The sequence below is a fragment of the Pleurodeles waltl genome, chromosome 6 (genome assembly GCF_031143425.1).
Source record: "Pleurodeles waltl isolate 20211129_DDA chromosome 6, aPleWal1.hap1.20221129, whole genome shotgun sequence".
NCBI lineage: Eukaryota > Metazoa > Chordata > Amphibia > Caudata > Salamandridae > Pleurodeles > Pleurodeles waltl.
This window is the reverse complement of record NC_090445.1, coordinates 337,810,848-337,836,079: the sequence shown is the minus strand read 5'-3', so window position 1 is coordinate 337,836,079 and position 25,232 is coordinate 337,810,848. Positions and strand designations below refer to the sequence as shown.

Here is a 25,232-nt window from a genome sequence, read left to right as displayed (position 1 = left end):
AAAGGATCTTCAGGTGACTGGTAGCTCCAGCCCCCAGCAATCCATCCTGCATGGTTCTCCTGTGGTGTGGGATCCTCTTTTGTAGCGCTGCGTGGGCTCCTTCTATGACTCCAGTGCTCCTGTCCTGTGGAACCCCTGTGGGTGCTGCCTCTGCTCCTGTGGACTCAGACGCTGAGGGTCCCCTGTGACCCCCCCCTGGGTTGAGTCCTCCTGGGTCGTGCTGGTTCCCGGCAGCACCTCCTGATCGCTGGGGGGTCACCAAGGTACTCAACTCTCGGGGTCCAGAAGTCTCCCAGCTCCCCTCCAACTACTCTACGGGGTCCAGAAGTCTCCCAGCTCCCCTCCAACTACTCTATACATTTGGGTGGGGACTTCACATCACATTTTAATATATGGTTACTTAGTACATTCTAATGGAAGCTGTAAGTATCCAACTTCTATGACTTCAGGAGCCAAGTCACTAAGTTGAGCACACTGGGACTGGGATGCCTGATTTGACCTCTGTTCTGAGTTAACAGGTCTGGTCTGTTTGGAAGCTTGTGATGTGGTACTACTGACAGATCTAGGAGTGTCGTGTACAAGTGTTGGCGTGCCCACGTGGGAGCTAGGAGTATCATGGTGAGGGAAGAGTGACACATTTTATAGACCAGAAACAATTAACGGGAGAGGAGGAAAAGCGTAAGCAAATATCCCTGACCAGTTGATCCATAGAGCATTGCCCTTGGACTGAGGGTGTGGGTTTCTGGATGTGAAGTTTTGGCATTTTGCGTTTCTGCTTGTTGCGAAAAGATCTATGTTTGGTGTTTCCCACATTTGAAATTAATTTTGAACTACTTGTGGGTGAAACTCCCATTCATGTATTTGTTGCTGCATCCTGCTTAGAAGGTCTGCTAGCTGGTTGTATATTCCTGGGATGTATTCCGCTAGCAGGTGAATGTGAATTGCCCATTTCCATATTGTTTGAGCTAGAAGGGACAATTGGGATGAATGCGTCCCCCTGTTTTTTTCAGATAATACATTGCTGTCATGCTGTCTGTTCTTATTAAGACTGTTTTGTGTTTGCTCTGTGGTTGAAATGCATTGATGACTAAGAACACTGCTAATAATTACAAGTGGTTTATGTGGTAAGTTTTTTGTATTGAGTCCCATTCCCCTTGTATCGTTAAGTTGTTGAGATGGGCTCCCCAACCTCTCATTGATGTATCTGTGTGATTATGGTCTATGGCACTGGGTCTTGAAATGGCCGCCCCTTTGTTAAGTTGTTGTAATTCCACCATTGCAGGGATTTGTAATTTGGCAGTCTAACACTAGATCCTGTAACCGACACTGCCTGAGACCACTGCAGTGAGAGACACTGTTGCCGTGGTCTCATGTTAAGCCTCGCATTTAGTACTATTGCTATGAATTATGCCATCATTCCAAATAGTTTCATGAAAAATCTTACTGTGCAAGTTTGATTGACCTGCATTTGTGATATGAGGTATTGAAAAGCTTGTATCCGTTGTGGATTTGAGTAGGCTAATGCTGAATGAGTATTGAGGATTGCGCCTAGATAAGGTTGAATTTGTGCTGGCTGAAGATGAGATTTCGGGTAACTGAATGTGAACCCTAATGTGTGTAGGGTATCTATTGTGTGTGTTGTAGGCATTTTAGAATGGTGCTGGATTTTCTTAACCAATCGTTTAGATAAGGGAAGACATGTATGTGTTGTCTTCTGAGTTATGCTGCTACTACAGCTAGACATTTTGTGAACACGCTTGGTGCTGTTGTGTAGGAAGTTGGCTCTGTATGCACTATTTCAAAGTAAGGAATAGTATGCACAGAGTCCAAGGGTTCCCCTTAGAGGTAAGATAGTGGCAAAAAGAGATAATACTAATGCTCTATTTTGTGGTAGTGTGGTCGAGCAGTAGGCTTATCCAAGGAGTAGTGTTAAGCATTTGTTGTACATACACACAGGCAATAAATGAGGAACACACACTCGGAGACAAATCCAGCCAATAGGTTTTGTTATAGAAAAATATCTTTTCTTAGTTTATTTTAAGAACCACGGGTTCAAATTCTACATGTAATATCTCATTTGAAAGGTATTGCATGTAAGTACTTTAAGAACTTTGAATCATTACATTAGCATGTATACTTTTCACATAAAACACAATAAGCTGTTTTAAAAGTGGACACAGTGCAATTTTCACAGTTCCTGGGGGAGGTAAGTTTTTGTTAGTTTTGTCAGGTAAGTAAATCACTTACAAGTCTCAGGTTTGGGTCCAAGGTAGCCCACCGTTGGGGGTTCAAAGCAACCCCAAAGTTACCACACCAGCAGCTCAGGGCTGGTCAGGTGCAGAGGTCAAAGAGGTGCCCAAAACGCATAGGCTTCAATGGAGAGAAGGGGGTGCCCCGGTTCCGGTCTGCCAGCAGGTAAGTACCTGCGTCTTCGGAGGGCAGACCAGGGGGGTTTTGTAGGGCACCGGGGGGGGGGGGGGGGGGGAAACAAGTCAGCACAAAAAGTACACCCTCAGCAGCGCGGGGGCGGCCGGGTGCAGTGTGCAAACACGCGTCGGGTTTACCATGGTTTTCAATGAGAGATCAAGGGATCTCTTCAGCGTCGCAGGCAGGCAAGGGGGGGGGGGGGGGGCTCCTCGGGGTAGCCACCACCTGGGCAAGGGAGAGGGCCTCCTGGGGGTCACTCCTGCACAGGAGTTCCGTTCCTTTAGGTGCTGGGGGCTGCGAGTGCAGGGTCTTTTCCAGCCGTCGGGAAATGGAGTTCAGGCAGTCGCGGTCAGGGGGAGCCTCGGGATTCCCTCTGCAGGCGTCGCTGTGGGGGCTCAGGGGGGGACAGCTTTGGTTACTCACGGTCTCGGAGTCGCCGGAGGGTCCTCCCTGAGGTGTTGGTTCTCCACCAGTCGAGTCGGGGTCGCCGGGTGCAGTGTTGCAAGTATCACGCTTCTTGCAGGGAGTTGCAGGGGTCTTTAAGTCTGCTCCTTGAAACAAAGTTGCAGTTCTTTTGGAGCAGTGCCGCTGTCCTCGGGAGTTTCTTGTCTTTCTTGAAGCAGGGCAGTCCTCAGAGGATTCAGAGGTCGCTGGTCCCTTGGAAAGCGTCGCTGGAGCAGGTTTCTTTGGAAGGCAGGAGACAGGCCGGTAAGTCGGGGGCCAAAGCAGTTGGTGTCTTCTGTTCTTCCTCTGCAGGGGGTTTTCAGCTCGGCAGTCTTCTTCTTCTTGTAGTTTCAGGAATCTAAATTCTTAGGTTCAGGGAAGCCCTTAAATACTAAATTTAAGGGCGTGTTTAGGTCTGGGGGGTTAGTAGCCAATGGCTACTACCCTCTTTGTGCCTCCTCCCAAGGGGAGGGGCTCACATCCCTAATCCTATTGGGGGAATCCTTCTACAAGATGGAGGATTTCTAAAAGTCAGTCACCTCAGCTCAGGACACCTTAGGGGCTGTCCTGACTGGCCAGTGACGACTCCTCGTTTTTCTCATTATCTCTCCTGGACTTGCCGCCAAAAGTGGGGGCTGTGTCCAGGGGGTGGGCATCTCCACTAGCTGGAGTGCCCTGGGGCATTGTAACACGAAGCCTGAGCCTTTGAAGCTCACTGCTAGGTGTTACAGTTCCTGCAGGGGGGAGGTGTGAAGCACCTCCACCCAGAGCAGGCTTTGTTTCTGTCTTCAGAGAGCACAAAGGCTCTCGCCGCATGAGGTCAGACACTCGTCTCTCAGCAGCAGGCTGGCACAGACCAGTCATTCCTGCACTGAACAATTGGGTAAAATACAGGGGGTATCTCTAAGATGCTCACTGTGTGCATGTTTTAATAAATCCAACACTGGCATCAGTGTGCATTTATTGTGCTGAGAAGTTTGATACCAAACTTCCCAGTATTCAGTGTAGCCATTATGGAGCTGTGGAGTTCGTTTTTGACAGACTCCCAGCCCATATACTCTTATGGCTACCCTGCACTTACAATGTCTAAGGTTTTGCTTAGACACTGTAGGGGCACAGTGCTCATGCACTGGTGCCCTCACCTATAGGATAGTGCACCCTGCCTTAGGGCTGTAAGGCCTGCTAGAGGGGTGACTTATCTATACTGCATAGGCAGTATGAGGTTGGCATGGCACCCTGAGGGGAGTGCCATGTCGACTTACTCGTTTTGTCCTCACCAGCACACACAAGCTGGTAAGCAGTGTGTCTGTGCTGAGTGAGGGGTCCCCAGGGTGGCATAAGATATGCTGCAGCCCTTAGAGACCTTCCCTGGCATCAGGGCCCTTGGTACCAGGGGTACCAGTTACAAGGGACTTACATGGATGCCAGGGTGTGCCAATCGTGGAAACAAAGGTACAGGTTAGGGAAAGAACGCTGGGGCCTGGTTAGCAGGCCTCAGCACACTTTCAAATCAAAACTTAGCACCAGCAAAGGCAACAAAGTCAGGGGGTAACCATGCCAAGGAGGCATTTCCTTACAGTGGGTTATTATAGGTTGAAATGCTTTCAGTGCTAGAAATACTGCTAGGAGTTCTAAGTGATTTATGTGAAACTGTCTCTGCTGAGTGTCCCATTGTCCTTGGATGCTGTGTTGGTTGAGGTGTGCTCCCCACCCTATCATGGAGGCATCCGTTGTGATTACGTATTGAGGCACTGGGTCTTGAAAAGGCCGCCCTTTGTTTAAATTTATAGTGTTCCACCATTGAAGCGAGGTGTATGTTTGGCGGTCTATCAACACTAGATTTTGAAGTTGACCCTGTGCTTGTGACCATTGTGATGCTAGGCACTGTTGTAAGGGCCGCATGTGCAATCTTGCGTTTGGGACAATGGCTATGCATGAGGACATAATGCCTAGTAGTTTCATCACTAATTTTACCTGTAAATTTTGTTTTGGGTGCATGGCTTGTATTACGTTCTGAAATGCCTGTACCCTTTGTGGACTTGGAGTGGCAATCCCTTCTGTTGTGTTGATTGTTGCTCCTAAGTATTGTTGTATTTGACACGGCTGTAGGTGTGATTTGTTTTAGTTGAGTGAGAAACCTAGCTTGTGAAGGGTTTCTATGACATACTTTGTGTGTTGTGAACACCGTTCTTGCGTATTGGTTTTGACTAACCAATCGTCTAGGTACGGGAACACATGTATTTGCTGCCTTCTGATATGAGCTGCCACTACTGCCAGGCATTTTGTAAAAATTCTTGGCGATGTTGTTATCCCGAATGGTAACACTTTGAACTGGTAATGTACCCCTTGGATTACAAACCTTAAGTACTTTCTGTGGGAAGGATGTATAGGTATATGGAAATACGCATCCTGGCGGTCTAGTGTTGTCATGTAGTCTTGTTTGAGGAATGGGATCACGTCTTGCAGTGTCACCATGTAAAAGTGATCTGATTTGATGTATATGTTTAATGTTCTGAGATCTAGTATAGGTCTTAAGAGTCTTGTCTTTTTTGGGTATGAGAAAGTACAAGGAGTAAACTCCTGTTCCTTTCTGATGAACTGGTACTAGCTCTATTGCCTCTTTTTGCAACAAAGCTTGGACCTCCAGTTGTAAGAGATCCATGTGTTTGGACATGTGTGTTTTCGGTGGGACATTTGGAGGGAATTGAAGAAATTCTATGCAATAACCATGCTGGATAATGGCTAGGACCCACGTGTCTGTTGTTATTTCTTCCCAGTTGTTGTAGAAATTGGTTAGTCTCCCCCCCACTGGTGTCATGTGTTGGGGATTTGTGACTTTGAAGTCAGTTTATTTTGTGGAGTTTTCTGGAACTTCCCTCTACTCTTTGGGAACAGTCCTCCTCTGTATTGTCCCCTAAAACTTCCCTGCTGATATTGACTTTGATAAGTGGGTCTTGTTTGTGAGGGTTCTGTGCTCTGTCCCCGAAACCCCCCCATTTAAAATGTGATTTCCGAAATGTGCCTCTGCTCTGTGGGGAGTAGAGTGCGCCCATGGCTTTGGCCGTATCTGTGTCCTTTTTAAGTTTTTCTATGGCAGTGTCCACCTCCGGCCCAAACAACTGCTGTCCGTTAAAGGGCATATTCAGGACTGCTTGCTGTATTTCCGGCTTGAATCCTGAGGTTCTTAGCCATGCGTGCCTCCATATGGTCACTGCTGTATTTACAGTCCTAGCAGCTGTGTCGGCTGCATCCATTTGCTGAACGTATCTGATTGTTCGAGATACTCTGGCCTTCCTCCACCACTTGTTGTGCTCTTTTTTGAAACTCTTTGGGCAGGTGTTCTATGAAATGTTGCATTTTGTCCCAATGAGCCCTATCATATCTCGCCAGCAATGCCTGTGAGTTGGCAATGCGCCATTGCTTGGCTGCCTGTGCCGCAACCCTTTTCCCCGCAGCGTCAAACTTGCGACTTTCTTTGTCTGGAGGTGGGGCATCTCCTGAGGTGTGCGAGTTCGCCCTTTTACGAGCTGCCCCTACTACCACGGAGTCTGGTGTTAATTGCTGCGTGATTTACACAGGGTCCGTTGGTGGCGCTTTGTACTTTTTCTCCACCCTTGGAATTATGGCCCTGCCCTTCACAGGCTCCTGAAACACTTGTTTGGAGCGTTTGAGCATTCCTGGTAACGTAGGGAGACTCTGGTACTGGCTATGTGTAGACAACAGTGTATTAAAGAGAAAGTCATCCTCTATAGGTTCTGCGTGCAGGGTGACATTATGAAATGCAGCTGCTCTTGACACCACCTGTGTGTAGGCAGTGCTGTCCTCAGGTGGTGACGGTCTCGCTGGATAACAGTCGGGACTGTTATCAGATACAGGCGCATCATAAAGATCCCATGTGTCGGGATCATCCTGACTCATCCCTGTGTGAGTTGGGGACTGCATCATTGGTGGAGTGGCTACTGGTGATAGTTGTGGTGAGCGTTGTGGAGATGGTGGCGGAGTCACTGGTCTTGCCACCTTTGCCTGTGGCTGCTTGTCTTTCTCTTGGAAGAGAAGTTTTCTTTTCATTCGTATTGGAGGGACAGTACTGATCTTCCCTGTGTCCTTTTGAATGTGGAGCCTTCTTTGAGTGTAATCTGGCTCAACTGCCTCTAGTTCCTGTCCGAATCTGTGTCCTTGCATCTGTGAGGACAGGCCCTGTTTCTCGGTGTAGGAACTCGATTTCAGTTCCGAGGCCGGATGTTTCGGTATGGAAACTTTTTCGGCAGTCTTTTTCGGCTCCGAAGACACTAATTTTTGGCGTACTGATCTCTCGATGCAGACTCATTTTGGTGCCGCCCTCTCTGTGTCGAGATTGATCTGACCCGGTGTCTCGGGGTTGAGTCTGCTCTGTGCCGGTATCTCGACCGGAGTCGGATGACTTAGACACATGCATGCCCTTTTTCGGTGCCGATGGTCGGTCACCTATTTTTTGGGTTAAGCCATGGCTTGCTGGCGTCGGCGTCCCCTGGGCTTTAGTGGTTTTTCCGTGAGTTTTGTGTTGTGACGTCTTACTCACGGTTTTCGGCGTCTGTTCGGGATCGACCTCGTCCGAGTCCGAATCCGCGATGGAGAAGGTTTCTTCCTCTTCCTCCAAGTGTCGTTGTCCTGTCGGCGCCGACACCATTTGTAGTCTTCTTGCTCTTCGGTCTCTTAACGTCTTCCTTGACCGAAACGCTCGACAGGCCTCACAAGTATCCTCTTTGTGTTCTGGAGACAAACAAATTACAGACCAGATGCTGATCTGTATAAGGATACTTGTTGTGACATTCGGGGCAGAAGCAGAATGGGGTCCGTTCCATTAGCCTTGAAGACGCACGTGGTCGGGCCGACCAGGCCCCACCGGGGAATCGAAAACCCCGAAGGGCCACCGGAGCTCTTCAGAAATCGGTGTCGATCTGTTGTAACTAGCCCGATACAGAACACAAACAATACAGTCAAATTTTCCGAGATTTTAACTAACTTTCCGAATCGAAACGCGGAGCGAAAAGGAACACGTCCGAACCCGATGGCGGAAAGAAAACAATCTAAGATGGAGTCGACGCCCATGCGCAATGGAGCCAAAAGGGGAGGAGTCCCTAGATCTCGTGACTCGAAAAAGACTTCTTCGAAGAACAACAACTTGTAACACTCCGAGCCCAACACTAGATGGCGGGATGTGCACAGCAAGTGTATCTGCAGCTACACATGCCATCGAACATATATATATGGATAGATAGTGTATGCTTACCTCTAGTTGGGCCGACTGCCTACAATCAATCTAGTGTAGTGGTACTGTAATAAAGTACCTTTATTTCTGTAACAATGTGTGGTTCCTTTCATGTGATATGTTGCTGAGTGACTATTGTGGTATGGTGTAAACTTTGCATGTCTCCTAGATAAGTTTTGGCTGCTTATCCACAGCTACCTCTAGAGAGCCCTGGGTTTCTAGACGTCTTCATTCACTAACAGGAGTGGCCCGGACCTGGCCTAATGTGCCAACAGCATAGGTGTCCACCGCACACCAAGTCAGCTTCCTACACTGTGAGACTACTGTGGTATTGCAAGTGCTTTACACTCCTCCTAGATAAGTCTTGGCTGTTCACCACAGCTACCACTAAAGAGTCCTGGTTTCCTAGACATTGTCTCACTAATTAATAGGGGTTGCCTGCATCTGGTATAAGGTGCAGATACCATAGGTGTCCACCACACACCAGGCCAGCTTTCAACAGTGGGCACAAAGATCAACAGTGTAGGAAGTTGGCTCTGTATGGGCTATTTCAAAGTAAGGAATAGCATGCACAGAGTCCAAGGGTTCCCCTTAGAGGTAAAATAGTGGTAAAAAGAGATAATACTAATGCTCTATTTTGTGGTAGTGTGGTCGAGCAGTAGGCTTATCCAAGGAGTAGTGTTAAGCATTTGTTGTACATACACATAGACAATAAATGAGGTACACACACTCAGAGACAAATCCAGCCAATAGGTTTTGTTATAGAAAAATATATTTTCTTAGTTTATTTTAAGAACCACAGGTTCAAATTTAACATGTAATATCTTGTTTGAAAGGTATTGCAGGTAAGTACATTAGGAACTTTGAATCATTTCAATTGCATGTATACTTTTCAAGTTATTCACAAATAGCTATTTCAAAAGTGGACACTTAGTGCAATTTTCACAGTTCCTGGGGGAGGTAAGTTTTTGTTAGTTTTACCAGGTAAGTAAGACACTTACAGGGTTCAGTTCTTGGTCCAAGGTAGCCCACCGTTGGGGGTTCAGAGCAACCCCAAAGTCACCACACCAGCAGCTCAGGGCCGGTCAGGTGCAGAGTTCAAAGTGGTGCCCAAAACGCATAGGCTGCAATGGAGAGAAGGGGGTGCCCCGGTTCCGGTCTGCTTGCAGGTAAGTACCCGCGTCTTCGGAGGGCAGACCAGGGGGGTTTTGTAGGGCACCGGGGGGGGGGACACAAGCCCACACAGAAATTTCACCCTCAGCGGCGCAGGGGCGGCCGGGTGCAGTGTTAGAACAAGCGTCGGGTTCGCAATGGAAGTCAATGAGAGATCAAGGGATCTCTTCAGCGCTGCAGGCAGGCAAGGGGGGGCTTCCTCGGGGAAACCTCCACTTGGGCAAGGGAGAGGGACTCCTGGGGGTCACTTCTGCAGTGAAAGTCCGGTCCTTCAGGTCCTGGGGGCTGCGGGTGCAGGGTCTTTTCCAGGCGTCGGGACTTAGGTTTCAGAGAGTCGCGGTCAGGGGAAGCCTCGGGATTCCCTCTGCAGGCGGCGCTGTGGGGGCTCAGGGGGGACAGGTTTTGGTACTCACAGTCGTAGAGTAGTCCGGGGGTCCTCCCTGAGGTGTTGGTTCTCCACCAGCCGAGTCGGGGTCGCCGGGTGCAGTGTTGCAAGTCTCACGCTTCTTGCAGGGAGATTGCAGGGTTCTTTAAAGCTGCTCCTTTGGATAAAGTTGCAGTCTTTTTGGAGCAGGTCCGCTGTCCTCGGGAGTTTCTTGTCGTCGTCGAAGCAGGGCAGTCCTCAGAGGATGCAGAGGTCGCTGGTCCCTTTGGAAGGCGTCGCTGGAGCAGAGTTCTTTGGAAGGCAGGAGACAGGCCGGTGAGTTTCTGGAGCCAAGGCAGTTGTTGTCTTCTGGTCTTCCTCTGCAGGGGTTTTCAGCTAGGCAGTCCTTCTTGTTGTTGCAGGAATCTAATTTTCTAGGGTTCAGGGTAGCCCTTAAATACTAAATTTAAGGGCGTGTTTAGGTCTGGGGGGTTAGTAGCCAATGGCTACTAGCCCTGAGGGTGGGTACACCCTCTTTGTGCCTCCTCCCAAGGGGAGGGGGTCACAATCCTAACCCTATTGGGGGAATCCTCCATCTGCAAGATGGAGGATTTCTAAAAGTTAGAGTCACCTCAGCTCAGGACACCTTAGGGGCTGTCCTGACTGGCCAGTGACTCCTCCTTGTTGCTTTCTTTGTTCCCTCCAGCCTTGCCGCCAAAAGTGGGGGCCGTGGCCGGAGGGGGCGGGCAACTCCAGCAAGCTGGAGTGCCCTGCTGGGCTGTGACAAAGGGGTGAGCCTTTGAGGCTCACCGCCAGGTGTCACAGCTCCTGCCTGGGGGAGGTGTTAGCATTTCCACCCAGTGCAGGCTTTGTTACTGGCCTCAGAGTGACAAAGGCACTCTCCCCATGGGGCCAGCAACATGTCTCTAGTGTGGCAGGCTGCTGGAACTAGTCAGCCTACACAGACAGTCGGTTAAGTTTCAGGGGGCACCTCTAAGGTGCCCTCTGGGGTGTATTTTGCAATAAAATGTACACTGGCATCAGTGTGCATTTATTGTGCTGAGAAGTTTGATACCAAACTTCCCAGTTTTCAGTGTAGCCATTATGGTGCTGTGGAGTTCGTGTTTGACAAACTCCCAGACCATATACTCTTATGGCTACCCTGCACTTACAATGTCTAAGGTTTTGTTTAGACACTGTAGGGGTACCATGCTCATGCACTGGTACCCTCACCTATGGTATAGTGCACCCTGCCTTAGGGCTGTAAGGCCTGCTAGAGGGGTGTCTTACCTATACTGCATAGGCAGTGAGAGGCTGGCATGGCACCCTGAGGGGAGTGCCATGTCGACTTACTCGTTTTGTCCTCACTAGCACACACAAGCTGGCAAGCAGTGTGTCTGTGCTGAGTGAGAGGTCTCCAGGGTGGCATAAGACATGCTGCAGCCCTTAGAGACCTTCCTTGGCATCAGGGCCCTTGGTACTAGAAGTACCAGTTACAAGGGACTTATCTGGATGCCAGGGTCTGCCAATTGTGGATACAAAAGTACAGGTTAGGGAAAGAACACTGGTGCTGGGGCCTGGTTAGCAGGCCTCAGCACACTTTCAATTGTAAACATAGCATCAGCAAAGGCAAAAAGTCAGGGGGCAACCATGCCAAGGAGGCATTTCCTTACAAACAGTTTTAAAAGTAAAAAGACCCTGCACAATTGCAAAGTGCAGTAGACAACCCATCCTTACCGTTACATAACAATGTGATTTGATTTTGTCAATCCAGAATCCGTCCTCAATAACGGCGCCTGTCCTGCCAAGAAGCTCCTTCAGTTGACCGAGGGTAAAAGGTCGCACCTGAAGAAAAACACCACACAATACATTATCAACCACCTCTTATCTGGAGAACATAGACAATCAGACTCTCAAAATAATGCTGGACTGCTAGCCCACCAACATAAGAGTCTTCATTAACCAACAATATTAGTACTCATTCAATAGCCAACAACTATGTACTAAACCATCAAAAACTCAACTTGGGTTTGTATGGAGACATTAACCATTCATCAGCGAGAAATATTTACTTACTTTTATGTATATTTCTCAGTCATTGGTTTCCTTTATAGATTCACAAGAGGTTTTTAATATTCCTTAGACTAGGATACCCCTGAACATTTTGGCATAGTGCATGAAAGCACAAGGCCTTATGGCACCGTACAGCTAAATTTAAGCTGCTTTACACTAATTTCTCTAGGCCAGGTTTAAATGCTTTTACTTCCATGTCGGATTACAGATTTCAGACACTGGAGTAGTGGTGCAGGACAAGATGTCCTAGTATTTAACTGGATAGGATAAGTCTCCCATCTGCTCAATGACATATGCTCTGGGTGTAAGGCAGTGCACTTAAGTTAGCAGCCACAAAGGAGGGAAAATTCTAATTGTAAGTGCTGAAATGTCCCACCCACATTTGATTTGGCACTTTGAACTTATTACAAAATAGATACATAATGGAAACTTTTCAATTTTGCAAAACAAATTAAAAAGGCAAATTAAAGGATTTGTTTTGGCATCTTAAGGTAGGCTATATTGGCCACATTTAAATAAATGTCTTTAAACAAGGTGATTTAAAACACAATGAGAGTAACTGTTTAAACTCAAGCGACGTGAAAATCCTTTCACATACCTTTTTTAAAAGGAGGACCATATAGCCAAACAGGCTGCACCCTGGAAACCTCAAACTGTTCAATTAAACAACAGTACTCCACAAGTATCCCAACATACTTAGTTGAGACAGTTATCTTTTTACAGAACTAAGGGATAGTGAGGGAGAATCATTTTATGTCTTTGTCTAAGGGGGAATTGATACGTCTAGAATGAAGATTCCGCTGGAGGAGAGCTAGAAGTACAGGTATTCAAATATTTCCTCTCCTTCAGGAAATCTTAATTCATAGCCATAAGCACCGATAGCAAGCACATTCCTATAAAAGCAGTGAACAAGACAAAGCAAGTATTGACAAAGGCAATAGGTCTCACTTATGCGAGAGCTTTTGGCTTTTGCAATGTGTTTTACCATGTGTACACCAGTGTGCTTCCTGGTCAGCATGGCTAAAAGTTAGTGGAGTGTCAGTGGAGTGGGGGAGTATAATGTCAGAGTGGATTTGTTTGAATATCGTAGAGTGGAGTAGGGGGATTAGATTGTAATTCAGCTGAGTAGAGGACAGTAGGGTTCAGAGGCAGAGTCTCAGAGTGCGGTAGAGTGGGATGGAGTGGATAGAGGTAGTGGGGTGGATTGGAGTAGAGGGGGTGGATTGGATATGGGTAGAGCGGGGTGGATTGGATATGGGTAGAGCGGGGTGGATTGATTAGAGTCAGGTAGATGGGTGTGGGTGGACAGAAATTAGATGAGGTGGATGGAATTAGGGTGGATTTGAGCGGATTAGAATGGATTGGGTGGGTGGTTTAGATTTAACTGGAGTGATAAGGGTGGGGTGAGTTGGATTTGGGTGCAGTGGACTGGGGTGGGGTTGACTGGAATGAGGTGAGTTAGACTGGGGTGGGGTTGACTGGAATGAGGTGAGGTTAGCTGGATTGGAATGGGGTGGGCAGGACTGGAGCGGGGTGGGCAGGACTGGAGCGGGGTGGGCAGGGGTGTGAGAGTGGGTGTACTGGAGTACAGTGGGGGAACTGGAGACAGGTGTCCAGCTGCTGTCAACTCATGGACCAGGCCGGTGGAACCCAGGGATGGATTACGGACGTGGAGGACCAGAAAAAGAAAGGGACTGAGTCCAGCACCCTCGGATGTGGCGCAGTTGGCAATGTTCCTCCTAGAGGTAAAGTTCCTGCAAGTCGGTGGATGAAGAAGTCCAGCTGCAGGGTCCAAGAGTTGCAGAAGATCGCTGAAGTTGCCTATGAGCTATCCCTCGACGGTCCCCAGATCGTAGGAGAGTCAGTGACCAGCCAGGTCACCAACAAGCACTGGAAAATGCAAGCAGAAACTGAAGACCTATTTGCAGAGTTTAGAGTACAAGAGACTCTACCCTTGAGGAGGAGTCAGAGCCAGCCCTCAGCAAGCAGAAAGGCCAGCAGAAATCGCTGGACCCCTCACAAGTGACCCACAGGCGATGGACACAGGAAGTCATAAAGAGGCTTCAGCAGCAAAACAAAACAGAAGTCCCACACTGCAGGAGTTCCAGGACGGGGGTTGACCTTCGGGCTGCAGAGTGCTGGATGCCTGTGCTTTTTGGCACCTGAAGATCTCACGGTGGAAGAGTCAACAAGCCTTGGCAAGAGTAACAGTCGTGGTACACGGGGGTTCCAGTCCAGTTGCAGTCTCCCAAGTTGGTCAGAAGACCTCCCACCTGTAATGCAGAGCCTTTCGATGCCTGTGGGCCAGCAGACCCAACCAGCCGGTCAACATTGTCATGAGGTGCTTACAGATTCAGGGAAGTGACTCCTTCACTCCAGGTGAGATTCCTTCATGCTTACACGTGTAAACAGAGTCCTTGTGACCTTGGAGGATGCACAGCCTTGGATGTTGCAGAACTCTTGCAGGATCAGAAGAAATAATGTTTTAATGGGAGTCTTCCCACCAGAAGCAGATCTGTTTCAATTCCGAAGCAGACCAGCAGCATATCCAGAGGCCAGGAGCAGAGGATGCCTTGCAGAAAGTTCCTTGTAGAGTCTTATTTGACGAATCAGAGGACCCCACACTGGGGGGGGGGGGGGGTTCATCAGCAGGAGGGCAGAACAGTGTCTGAGGTCGGCAGCAGCATGGGCTGGCAGCCAGACCCCGGAAGGCTGCACAGGCAGATTGAGGGGGATCCTATAAGGAACCCCCAGATTACATGATGATATGCAACTAACACTGGAATCATGTTTAATACCATGGGCTGAAGGGCATACCAGAGGGGTGAACTTGTGTCTAAGTGCATACATCACAGATATAAGGCAATCCTCATATCTCTGGTGAAAGGGGTGCATGCACCACTTTACGCATGCTGCAATAGCAGACCTGCAGACACAGTTTGCATGGGCTCCCATGGGTGGCACAATACACGCTGCAGCCCATGGAGGACCCCTGGACTACCTGGAAATGGTCACAACTGACCAGGAAGGAGGAGTGAAGGAGGACTGCCCTACTGCACCAAGCGACCAGCAAAGAGGCTGCTACGTTGAAGACTGCACCTTCTGGTTAGGGCTAGCGCAGAGGGACTGTGCCTGCCCTGTCCAAGGAGACATCATCTCAAGAGACCAGCGAAGCCTAGAGACTCCAAGGGCCAGCAGACCGGCCTCCTGTTCACAGCACAGGAACACAACAGCTGAAAAAGCCTGTTGGGGCAGGAGGGTACCCCAAAATCTTCAAGCTGCTATTACTGTTGCTGTGCAGCCCCTAGGACCAAGACTCAATGCACAGAGTTGCACAAGAGTTCGCTGAACTTGGGAGTGCTATTGGAGAGCTGCTGGGACTTTGAGGGCAAGCCATTGACTCAGGAAGGATTGCCTGTGACCGCAACACTGGGCGACTAGTAGCCCAGTGGAGAATTGACTTCTCCCAGCCTGGAGAGTATGTCGAGTCTGTGACCAGGCCTGCCACACCCAGCTCAGGGAGCTAGGAGCATCTTCAGCATCCTTCACATTCTGCTCAAATCACTAGATTAGCTTAACTGACAAAAACAAAACAACTTTCATAAACCAATAAGAGAAAAATGAAAGAAAATGCACAATATAGCTATTGTGGACAAACCTTGTGATCTGGGGCTAGAACACTGTAGTATACGTAGAAGATAGCTTTTATAGATAATTTCAGGTTTTTCATACTGTTCAAATGTTTAAGGTGGTATATGGTAACCCACATTTATTTATATAATGGGTTATATAATGTATACAGCTGTATAAGAAACGTAAATATAGTGTAAGACAATTTCTGCAGTTACCTGAGCACAGACCAATAAGGTTAACACTGGCCACAGATAAATACTACAGAACATCTAGCATACGCATAGCTTCAAACATTTGTGGTCCTATTACAGTCACAGAAGGGTTCAATGTCTGATTCATTACTCTGCTCTTTCTACTTAGCTGTAAATAAAAGTACCAGTCTTCTTTTACTCTACAGTACTGCATAGAGCAGGAGTATGAGTGATTCCGCCTTCTAAGACATACCACCTATTATAGTAAAGCCTTTCACTGCTAGACTCCACTACTGCTGCTGAATCAATTGATGGCTAAAGATGGCCCTGTCAAAATCACTGGCACCCACAAGCAATATGCCACAGAAACCCCATACCACCCCAGAAGACAATGTCCTTGCAAATTCTGCATCAAAGGTAAATAATACAATATGCATAGGAAGCTCTGAATATTGCTAAACTAAATGCGCACTTCAAGGTCTAGTAGCCAATCTTGTCACAGACACAGGAACAAGGCCACATAAAAATGCAAAAATTCAAGGCATTTAATCTTGAGAACCTCAACCAAAACTGAAGCAGGCTTTAACTTACCAAATTGGAAATATGAACAATAGTGCTGACTTTGAAGCGGGGTGGAGAGGGGACGTGAGATGTACGCACTGGGTCATCTATGGTGATAGAGACTCCAGTCTTCTGTTGGCTAATGGACCTCCGGATCAGGGTATCTGCAAGGGTCACTGAAAAGAAAACAGTGATAACCACATTAGCGTTTTGAAAAATAGGCTAGTCTGAATAGGCCTTTTCTTTCATGTGTAGCATCCCCATCAGAGCGATCAACCTGCAACCGCCCCATCATTTTCAGCAGTTGTATGTTACACTTAAACTGAAGGAAGAGAAAGTAATCTGTCCAATGTGTATCTTTTACACACTATGCTTGCCAAGTTCACTGTATTATGTGATCTATGTTGCCAACACATGTAGGGTGAGGCATGGTCAAACCTATAACATTGATGGGCACATCCACCCACCCAACAGCACAGCAGATTAACTTCTCTCTTTAGAAACTGGGAAGGTTTTGGAAGATGTTTGAGTATTCCGATGTATGCTTACCCTCTTCATAGAATTATACTATTCACTATTATACTTCTGCCTGCACCAGCCCACATTGAATTGCATTAGATAACACAAATTACAGTTGACACCAGTGAGTTGTGCACATCAATCTTATGAACTTTAAAAGACATTTTCCAGCACATAACCGATTCTTAACGTATAACTCTTGACTAAGAGGCCATAAGTGTGCCACTCCTAGTGAGCTCATTCTCAATCAATAAGCTTCTTGCATTTACAGGTACAATGTCAGACTTTCAGTATCATTAACTGGTGGAAGGGAAATATTACATACCTGTAGCAATCCATTAGTAGCTTGAGGTGCTGTAGATTCCTGTGCTGTGCATATTCCTGGCACCTACTATGGATTATTGACATTGCAAGTCGTTTCTTCGAAATAGGTTTCAAAAAGACATGTGATACCTTCCCTGAAAACCACAGTACACCAGAAACCAGTCTCCAGCTTAGTTTATGCTTTTCCCCTACCAGTATGTGTAGAGATGCAAAAGCAGTCAATTGAGAGTGTATGAATAAATTAATATGCATTTAAAAATCTGGTATCTACAGGGAGTGCAGAATTATTAGGCAAGTTGTATTTTTGAGGATTAATTTTATTATTGAACAACAACCATGTTCTCAATGAACCCAAAAAACTCATTAATATCAAAGCTGAATATTTTTGGAAGTAGTTTTTAGTTTGTTTTTAGTTTTAGCTATGTTAGGGGGATATCTGTGTGTGCAGGTGACTATTACTGTGCATAATTATTAGGCAACTTAACAAAAAAAAAATATATACCCATTTCAATTATTTATTATTACCAGTGAAACCAATATAACATCTCAACATTCACAAATATACATTTCTGACATTCAAAAACAAATCAGTGACCAATATAGCCACCTTTCTTTGCAAGGACACTCAAAAGCCTGCCATCCATGGATTCTGTCAGTGTTTTGATCTGTTCACCATCAACATTGCGTGCAGCAGCAACCACAGCCTCCCAGACACTGTTCAGAGAGGTGTACTGTTTTCCCTCCTTGTAAATCTCACATTTGATGATGGACCACAGGTTCTCAATGGGGTTCAGATCAGGTGAACAAGGAGGCCATGTCATTAGATTTCCTTCTTTTATACCCTTTCTTGCCAGCCACGCTGTGGAGTACTTGGACGCGTGTGATGGAGCATTGTCCTGCATGAAAATCATGTTTTTCTTGAAGGATGCAGACTTCTTCCTGTACCACTGCTTGAAGAAGGTGTCTTCCAGGAACTATCAGTAGGACTGGGAGTTGAGCTTGACTCCATCCTCAACCCGAAAAGGACCCACAAGCTCATCTCTGATGATACCAGCCCAAACCAGTACTCCACCTCCACCTTGCTGGCGTCTGAGTCGGACTGGAGCTCTCTGCCCTTTACCAATCCAGCCACGGGCCCATCCATCTGGCCCATCAAGACTCACTCTCATTTCATCAGTCCATAAAACCTTAGAAAAATCAGTCTTGAGCTATTTCTTGGACCAGTCTTGACGTTTCAGCTTGTGTGTCTTGTTCAGTGGTGGTCGTCTTTCAGCCTTTCTTACCTTGGCCATGTCTCTGAGTATTGCACACCTTGTGCTTTTGGGCACTCCAGTGATGTTGCAGCTCTGAAATATGGCCAAACTGGTGGCAAGTGGCATCGTGGCAGCTGCACGCTTGACTTTTCTCAGTTCATGGGCAGTTATTTTGCGCCTTGGTTTTTCCACACGCTTCTTGCGACCCTGTTGACTATTTTGAATGAAACGCTTGATTGTTCGATGATCACGCTTCAGAAGCTTTGCAATTTTAAGAGTGCTGCATCCCTCTGCAAGATATCTCACTATTTTTGACTTTTCTGAGCTTGTCAAGTCCTTCTTTTGACCCATTTTGCCAAAGGAAAGGAAGTTGCCTAATAATTATGCACACCTGATATAGGGTGTTGATGTCATTAGACCACACCCCTTCTCATTACAGAGATGCACATCACCTAATATGCTTAATTGGTAGTAGGCTTTCGAGCCTATACAGCTTGGAGTAAGACAACATGCATAAAGAGGATGATGTGGTCAAAATACTCATTTGCCTAATAATTCTGCACTCCCTGTAGTATAATTGTTTCATCTCACCTCCAGGAACGTGGGAGCGTGCATGTGAATCAACAGCACTACAAGCTGCACAACTATTGCTACAAGTAATGTTTTTTGTTTGCAGCATGTGCTGCTGCAGATCACATGCTGTGTGTATAGTAAAAATCTGTACCTATCTCATTAAAGTGGAGACTTGCAAGCATCTGCGGAAGATATTTAGATAGAGCTGTAAGTATAGTCTGCTTAAGGTGGGGTTCTTGTCAGGACATTTTCAGCAAGTCTGAGGTCACGTTGCAACACCATCTTCACATCTTTTATAGGGGTGAAAAAATAGAGGGAATACTCCTCCTTGTTCAAGTGGACAGGTTATAGAGTTAAGTTTCAGAGTAATGCCTGCAGTTCACTAAGAAGCCCTAGGTGGTCTTAGCTGCTGTTGTGCCAACAGGGTATTATATTGGGTATGGTGGTCGCAGAAATCTAGGCAGTAGCTGTTAGTGATGTTGGAGAACACCAGCTGATCCATGGTTATATATTTCTATTGCGGTATGTATAGCCTGATGTGTCCCAGCAGGTATTGAGTGGTCAGGACTGAAGAAAGCCTGGAAGGTCATTTTGTGGAAGCAGAGGTGCTGTTGCTTTGGGCAAATATTACCTTTCTGCAGATGTTGCCAAAGAAGCTGTCTATGGTGTACAGCTTGAATCGCTGTCCGTGAAAGAGTGGTACTGTGCAAACACCTCATTACTCAGTTTCTACGGCAACCCACAACTGCTGGCAGCAAAACCCAGGGTTCTGTTGCAGGCATTAGAGCTCTTCCATTGCTTTCACTGTGATGGTGCTCTTTTTTAAATTTCTCTAGCACGGAGTTGTACTGAAGCCCGAACAGATATTCAGTACTGAAGCAAAGGAGATGCTGCTGTACCTCGGTGCAGAAGCCAGACTGAGCCAATAGTGGGGCAGAGAAGAATGCAGCCCTGGGTGCAATGGATGTTGGGATTTAAAATGTTTTGCCCTCACTGACTAATTGTTTTCCTTGCTTTTAATAAGCATTGGGAAAGTGTTTGATATGTGCATGCAATTGCTCCCATTTGTGTCTGTCGTACCTGGAATGCAGACTCAGTTAGTAATTTACTTTTAAGTGGCAACCCTTAAAACTAACCATTTGCATTAGATACCTATTTCCTCATTTCCCTTATCAGTTAGAGAGGTATCCCTGAGCCCTACATGAATGTAGTTTTAGAGACCTTGTGAACAAGAAGGGAATTAGGTTGAGCATGTCTGCTGTAAGGAAATGCCTTTTTGTATGTGTAGGAAAGTGCCCTCTTTCTTTGCATGGTTACCCACATTTTCTACCTGTTGTCAGTGTGTGACTGTCTTCACCGGGATCCCTTCTAACTTGGTAACTCCCTCATACAGGTTTCTGCCCTCCTGCTGCTTGATCTGATCAAGCCCACAAAGGCAGAAATAAGGATTTCCTTTGGGAGAGGGAAATAACACCCTCTCCCTTTGGAAATAGGTGTGACTGGCTTGGGGGGGGGGGAGGGGGGTAGCCTCCCCATGCCACTGGTTTGCTTTGAAGGGCACATTTGGTGCCCTCTGTGCATAAACCAGTTCACTCCTGTTCAGGGACCCCCAGTCCCTGCTCTGGTGTAAAACCTGACAATGTAAAGGGGAGTGACTAAGGGTGGTGCCCAGAGCTCCTCCAGAGGGTCCTTGGGTTCTGCCATCTGGTTTCCAAGGTTGGCAGGGAACTTTGGGAGCATCCGAGTGGGCAGGCCACGGAGGTGATGTCAGAGCCCCCTCTGGATAGGTGCTTACCTGGTTAGGTGACCAACACCACTTTCAGGGCTATTTAGGGTCTCTCTCTTGGGCGGGTCCTCAGATTCGGCTTGCAAGATTCCAGCAGGACTATTCTGCAAGACCCTCCAGGAACCGACAATGCTGCAAACAACAAAGACAACTCTACTGCAACTTTGTTTCCACGTCTCCTGTCAGCTCAGAAACATTCCCCAACTGTGCATCTTCAGAAGACTGCAGCTCTTCAGCCTGCACAAGAAGAAGAAATCTCCCTTGGAGTGAAGGAGTCACTCCCCTGCAACCGCAGGCACCTACAGCAAGCGACGTCCGACTGAGTGGATCTCCCCTCATCTTGAGCTGCATGGATCCTGCATCACGGGTGGTGATTCGGAGTAGTACTCTTGGTCCTCCCTGACAGCTGTCCAACTTTGTTGGAGGTAAGCCTTTGCCTTGCCACACAGGATTGTATCGCTGTGCACCTGTCTCTTGCAGCTGCCAAGGCTTGTTTGCATCTCCTCAAAAAGGATCTTAAGGTAACGTGCAGCCCCCAGCACTCCTTCCTGCAAAAGCAAAGCCTCCTGCGTGGTTCTCCGGCGGCATGGCATCTTCTTCTGAAGTGCTCCGTGAGCAGCTTCTTCGACTCCTGTGTCCCCGTCCTGTGGGACTCCCTTGGGTGCTGCCTCTGCTCCTGTGGACTCCCCCCTCCTGGGTTGAGTCCTCCTGGGTCTTGCTAGTCCCTGGCAGCACCTCTTTTCCACTAACCGCAAGTTTGCCTTTGCCAAGGCTTGTTGGTGGGACTCCTGCAACAACACCCGTCTGCAATCTTCCTTCCAGAGTGGGACATCGGCATCCATCAGGAACTCTTCTCCGGCTCCACGGCTGCAGTGCTGGCCTGTTCTTCATCACCGTCGACCAACTTCTGCATCCACAGCTGGGTGGGTAGTAGCTCCTACTCCTCCTGGACTCCAATGTCTCTTGGACCTGGGTCCCCTCTCTCAACAGGTCTTCTTTCTACAAGAATCCACCGCTGGTTTTCTTGGAGTCTTCGCTGGATGATTTATTTTCCTTCATTTGGATAGTTTGGGGAAAATCCAGTGTCTTACTCCTGCATTCCTGGTTGCTGGGGGGGGGGGGGGGGGTGTACTGTGTTACTTGCCTCTGATTTTTTAGTACTCCCAACTCCCTTCCACACATTTTACTTACCTAGGTGGGGGTAACCTTGTTCGCATTCCATTTTTGTTTAGTATTTGGTTTGTTCGCCCCCTAGGGTCACTAATGGTTATTGCTATTTGCGCTGTGTTCTAACCTTTTCTATGCCTGTTTCTGATAACGAGTGTATAGATTTAGTGTATTCTATCCTCCAAAGGGTAGTTTACCTTTTCTAGTATTTTGTGGTGATTTGTCTCAAAAATAAAGTACCTTCATTTTTGTAAAACTGAGTGTTTTCTTTTATGGCTGCTCATCAACAGCTACCTTTAAAGAGCCTGGCTTCTAGACACTGCCTACACTTCACCAAGACGGGATATCTGGACCTGGTATAAGGTGTAAGTACCATAGGTACCCACCACACACCAGGCCAGCTTCCTACACCCTCCTAGCCCAGGGGCAGGTGCAAGTACCTAGGTGTGAGGGCACTCCTGAATGAGCAGAGGTTCGCCCACGAACTCCAGCTCCATTTCCCTGGACTTCTTGAGTGTGGGGAAGCCTTTTTAGCCATGTACTGGACATAGGTCACCACCTATGTCCAGCTACATAATGATACCTCCGAACCCTTGGCATGTTTGCTACCAAACATGTCAGAATCATACCCCAATACTGTTGCCAGTATTGGAAGTGCGATTCCATGCATTCTGTGGGCTCTTTAGTAGACCCCCAGCTTTGCTCCTACCAATTTAAAGGGTTTTCCCAGGCAGCTCGCACTGCTGCCATCCTACAGACTGCTTTATGCCCTCCTACTGCTTCAACAGCTCAAGCCCAGGAAGGCAGAACAAATGATTTCCTTTGGGAAAGAGAATCAACACCCTCTCCCTTTGGAATGAAAATGTCACTTACCCAGTGTACATCTGTTCGTGGCATCAGTCGCTGAAGATTCACATGTTGTGCATAGCCCGCCATCTGGTGTTGGGTCGGAGTGTTACAAGTTGTTTTTCTTCGAAGAAGTCTTTCGAGTCACGGGACCGTGGGACTCCTCCTCTTTGTCTCCATTGCGCATGGGCGTCGACTCCATCTTCGATTGTTTTCCCCGCAGAGGGTGAGGTAGGAGTTGTTTGTTAGTAATAGTGCCCATGCAATGGAGTGAATAAGTATGTACCTATATAAGATTTAATATATTTACAAATGTACAAAGTTGAAGCTCACTTCCAAACGGCTACAGGCTCCCGGGGAGGTGAATCTTCAGCGACTGATGCCACGAACAGATGTACACTGGGTAAGTGACATTTTCAGTTCGATGGCATCTGTCGCTGTAGATACACATGTTGTGCATAGACTAGTAAGCAGTTATCTCCCCAAAAGCGGTGGCTCAGCCTGTAGGACTGGAAGTAGTCTGAATGAAAATGTCACTTACCCAGTGTACATCTGTTCGTGGCATCAGTCGCAGTAGATTCGCATGTTCTGCAATAGCTCGCCATCTGGTGTTGGGCCGGAGTGTTACAAGTTGTTTTTCTTCGAAGAAGTCTTTCGAGTCACGGGACCGAGTGACTCCTCCTTTTGTCTCCATTGCGCATGGGCGTCGACTCCATCTTCGATTGTTTTTCCCCGCAGAGGGTGAGGAAGGAGTTGAATTGTAGTAATAGTGCCCATGCAATGGAGTGACTAAGTATACACCTATTTAAGGTTGAGATGATACATATATAAATAATTGAAGGTAACTTCCAAACTGCTACAGGCTCCCGGGGAGGCGGGTGGGCACATGCGAATCTACTGCGACTGATGCCACGAACAGATGTACACTGGGTAAGTGACATTTTCAGTTCGATGGCATCTGTCGCTGTAGATACGCATGTTCTGCATAGACTAGTAAGCAGTTATTTCCCCAAAAGCGGTGGATCAGCCTGTAGGAGTGGAAGTAGTCTGAAATAATGTCCTTAATACAGCTTGACCTACTGTGGCTTGTTGTGCGGATAACACGTCTACACAGTAGTGCTTGGTGAATGTGTGAGGCGTAGACCATGTGGCTGCCTTACATATTTCTTGCATTGGGATGTTTCCTAGAAAGGCCATGGTAGCACCCTTCTTTCTGGTTGAGTGTGCCCTTGGTGTAATGGGCAGCTGTCGTTTAGCTTTAAGGTAGCAGATTTGGATGCATTTAACTATCCATCTGGCTATACCTTGTTTTGAAATCGGGTTTCCTGCATGAGGTTTTTGAAATGCAATAAAGAGTTGTTTAGTTTTTCTAATGTTCTTTGTTCTGTCAATGTAATACATCAATGCTCTTTTGACATCTAATGTATGTAGTGCCCTTTCAGCTACGGTATCTGGCTGTGGAAAGAACACTGGAAGTTCCACTGTTTGATTTAGATGGAACGGTGAAATAACCTTTGGCAAAAATTTAGGATTGGTCCTTAGGACGACTTTATTTTTGTGTAGTTGTATAAAAGGTTCCTGTATAGTAAACGCCTGAATCTCGCTTACTCTTCTCAGGGAAGTAATGGCGATGAGAAATGCCACCTTCCAGGTTAGGAACTGTATGTCGCAGGAGTGCATGGGTTCAAAAGGTGGACCCATAAGTCTAGTTAGGACAACATTTAGGTTCCATGAAGGAACAGGTGGTGTTCTTGGTGGTATAATTCTCCTAAGGCCCTCCATGAATGCTTTAATGACTGGTATTTTATATAGGGAAGTTGAATAGGTAGTCTGCAGGTATGCAGATATTGCTGCAAGGTGAATCTTAATGGAAGAGAAAGCTAGGTTAGATTTTTGTAAGTGAAGCAAGTAACCCACTACGTGTTCTGGAGTTGTGTGTAATGGTTGTATTTGATTAATATGGCAGTAGCAAACAAACCTCTTCCATTTACTTGCATAGCAGTGCCTGGTGGATGGCCTTCTTGCTTGTTTTATGACTTCCATACATTCTTGGGTAAGTTGTAAGTGCCCGAATTCTAGGATTTCAGGAGCCAGATTGCTAGATTCAGCGATGCTGGATCTGGGTGTCTGATCTTTTGGTTGTGCTGTGTCAACAGATCTGGCCTGTTGGGCAATTTGATGCAGGGTACCACTGATAGGTCTAGCAGCGTTGTGTACCAGGGTTGCCTTGCCCAAGTTGGTGCTATCAATATGAGTTTGAGTTTGCTTTGACTGAGTTTGTTTACCAGGTAAGGAAGGAGAGGGAGAGGAGGAAAAGCGTAAGCAAATATCCCTGACCAGTTCATCCATAGGGCATTGCCTTGGGATTGTTTGTGTGGGTACCTGGATGCGAAGTTTTGGCATTTTGCGTTCTCCCTTGTCGCAAACAAGTCTATTTGAGGTGTTCCCCAGAGTTTGAAATAAGTGTTCAGAATTTGGGGGTGAATTTCCCATTCGTGGACCTGTTGGTGATCTCGAGAGAGATTGTCTGCGAGTTGATTTTGTATCCCTGGTATAAACTGTGCAATTAGGCGAATTTGGTTGTGAATTGCCCAATGCCAAATTTTTTGTGCTAGCAGGCTTAACTGCGTGGAGTGCGTCCCTCCCTGCT

The 25,232-nt window shown here is 47.1% G+C and overlaps 1 protein-coding gene across 3 annotated transcripts in view; it reads right to left on the bottom strand.

Annotated features, from left to right (window-relative positions):
- ACIN1 (apoptotic chromatin condensation inducer 1) overlaps positions 1 to 25,232 on the bottom strand; it is a 729,433-nt gene that overhangs the window by 63,312 nt on the left and 640,889 nt on the right. For all 3 annotated transcript variants that reach the window (XM_069238220.1, XM_069238221.1, XM_069238222.1), the window contains exons 16-17: positions 16,145 to 16,290; positions 11,394 to 11,501 (exon numbers count right to left, since the gene is read on the bottom strand). In XM_069238220.1, coding sequence (XP_069094321.1) covers positions 11,394 to 11,501; positions 16,145 to 16,290 — 254 coding nt within the window. The remainder of the gene's footprint in view (positions 1 to 11,393; positions 11,502 to 16,144; positions 16,291 to 25,232) is intronic.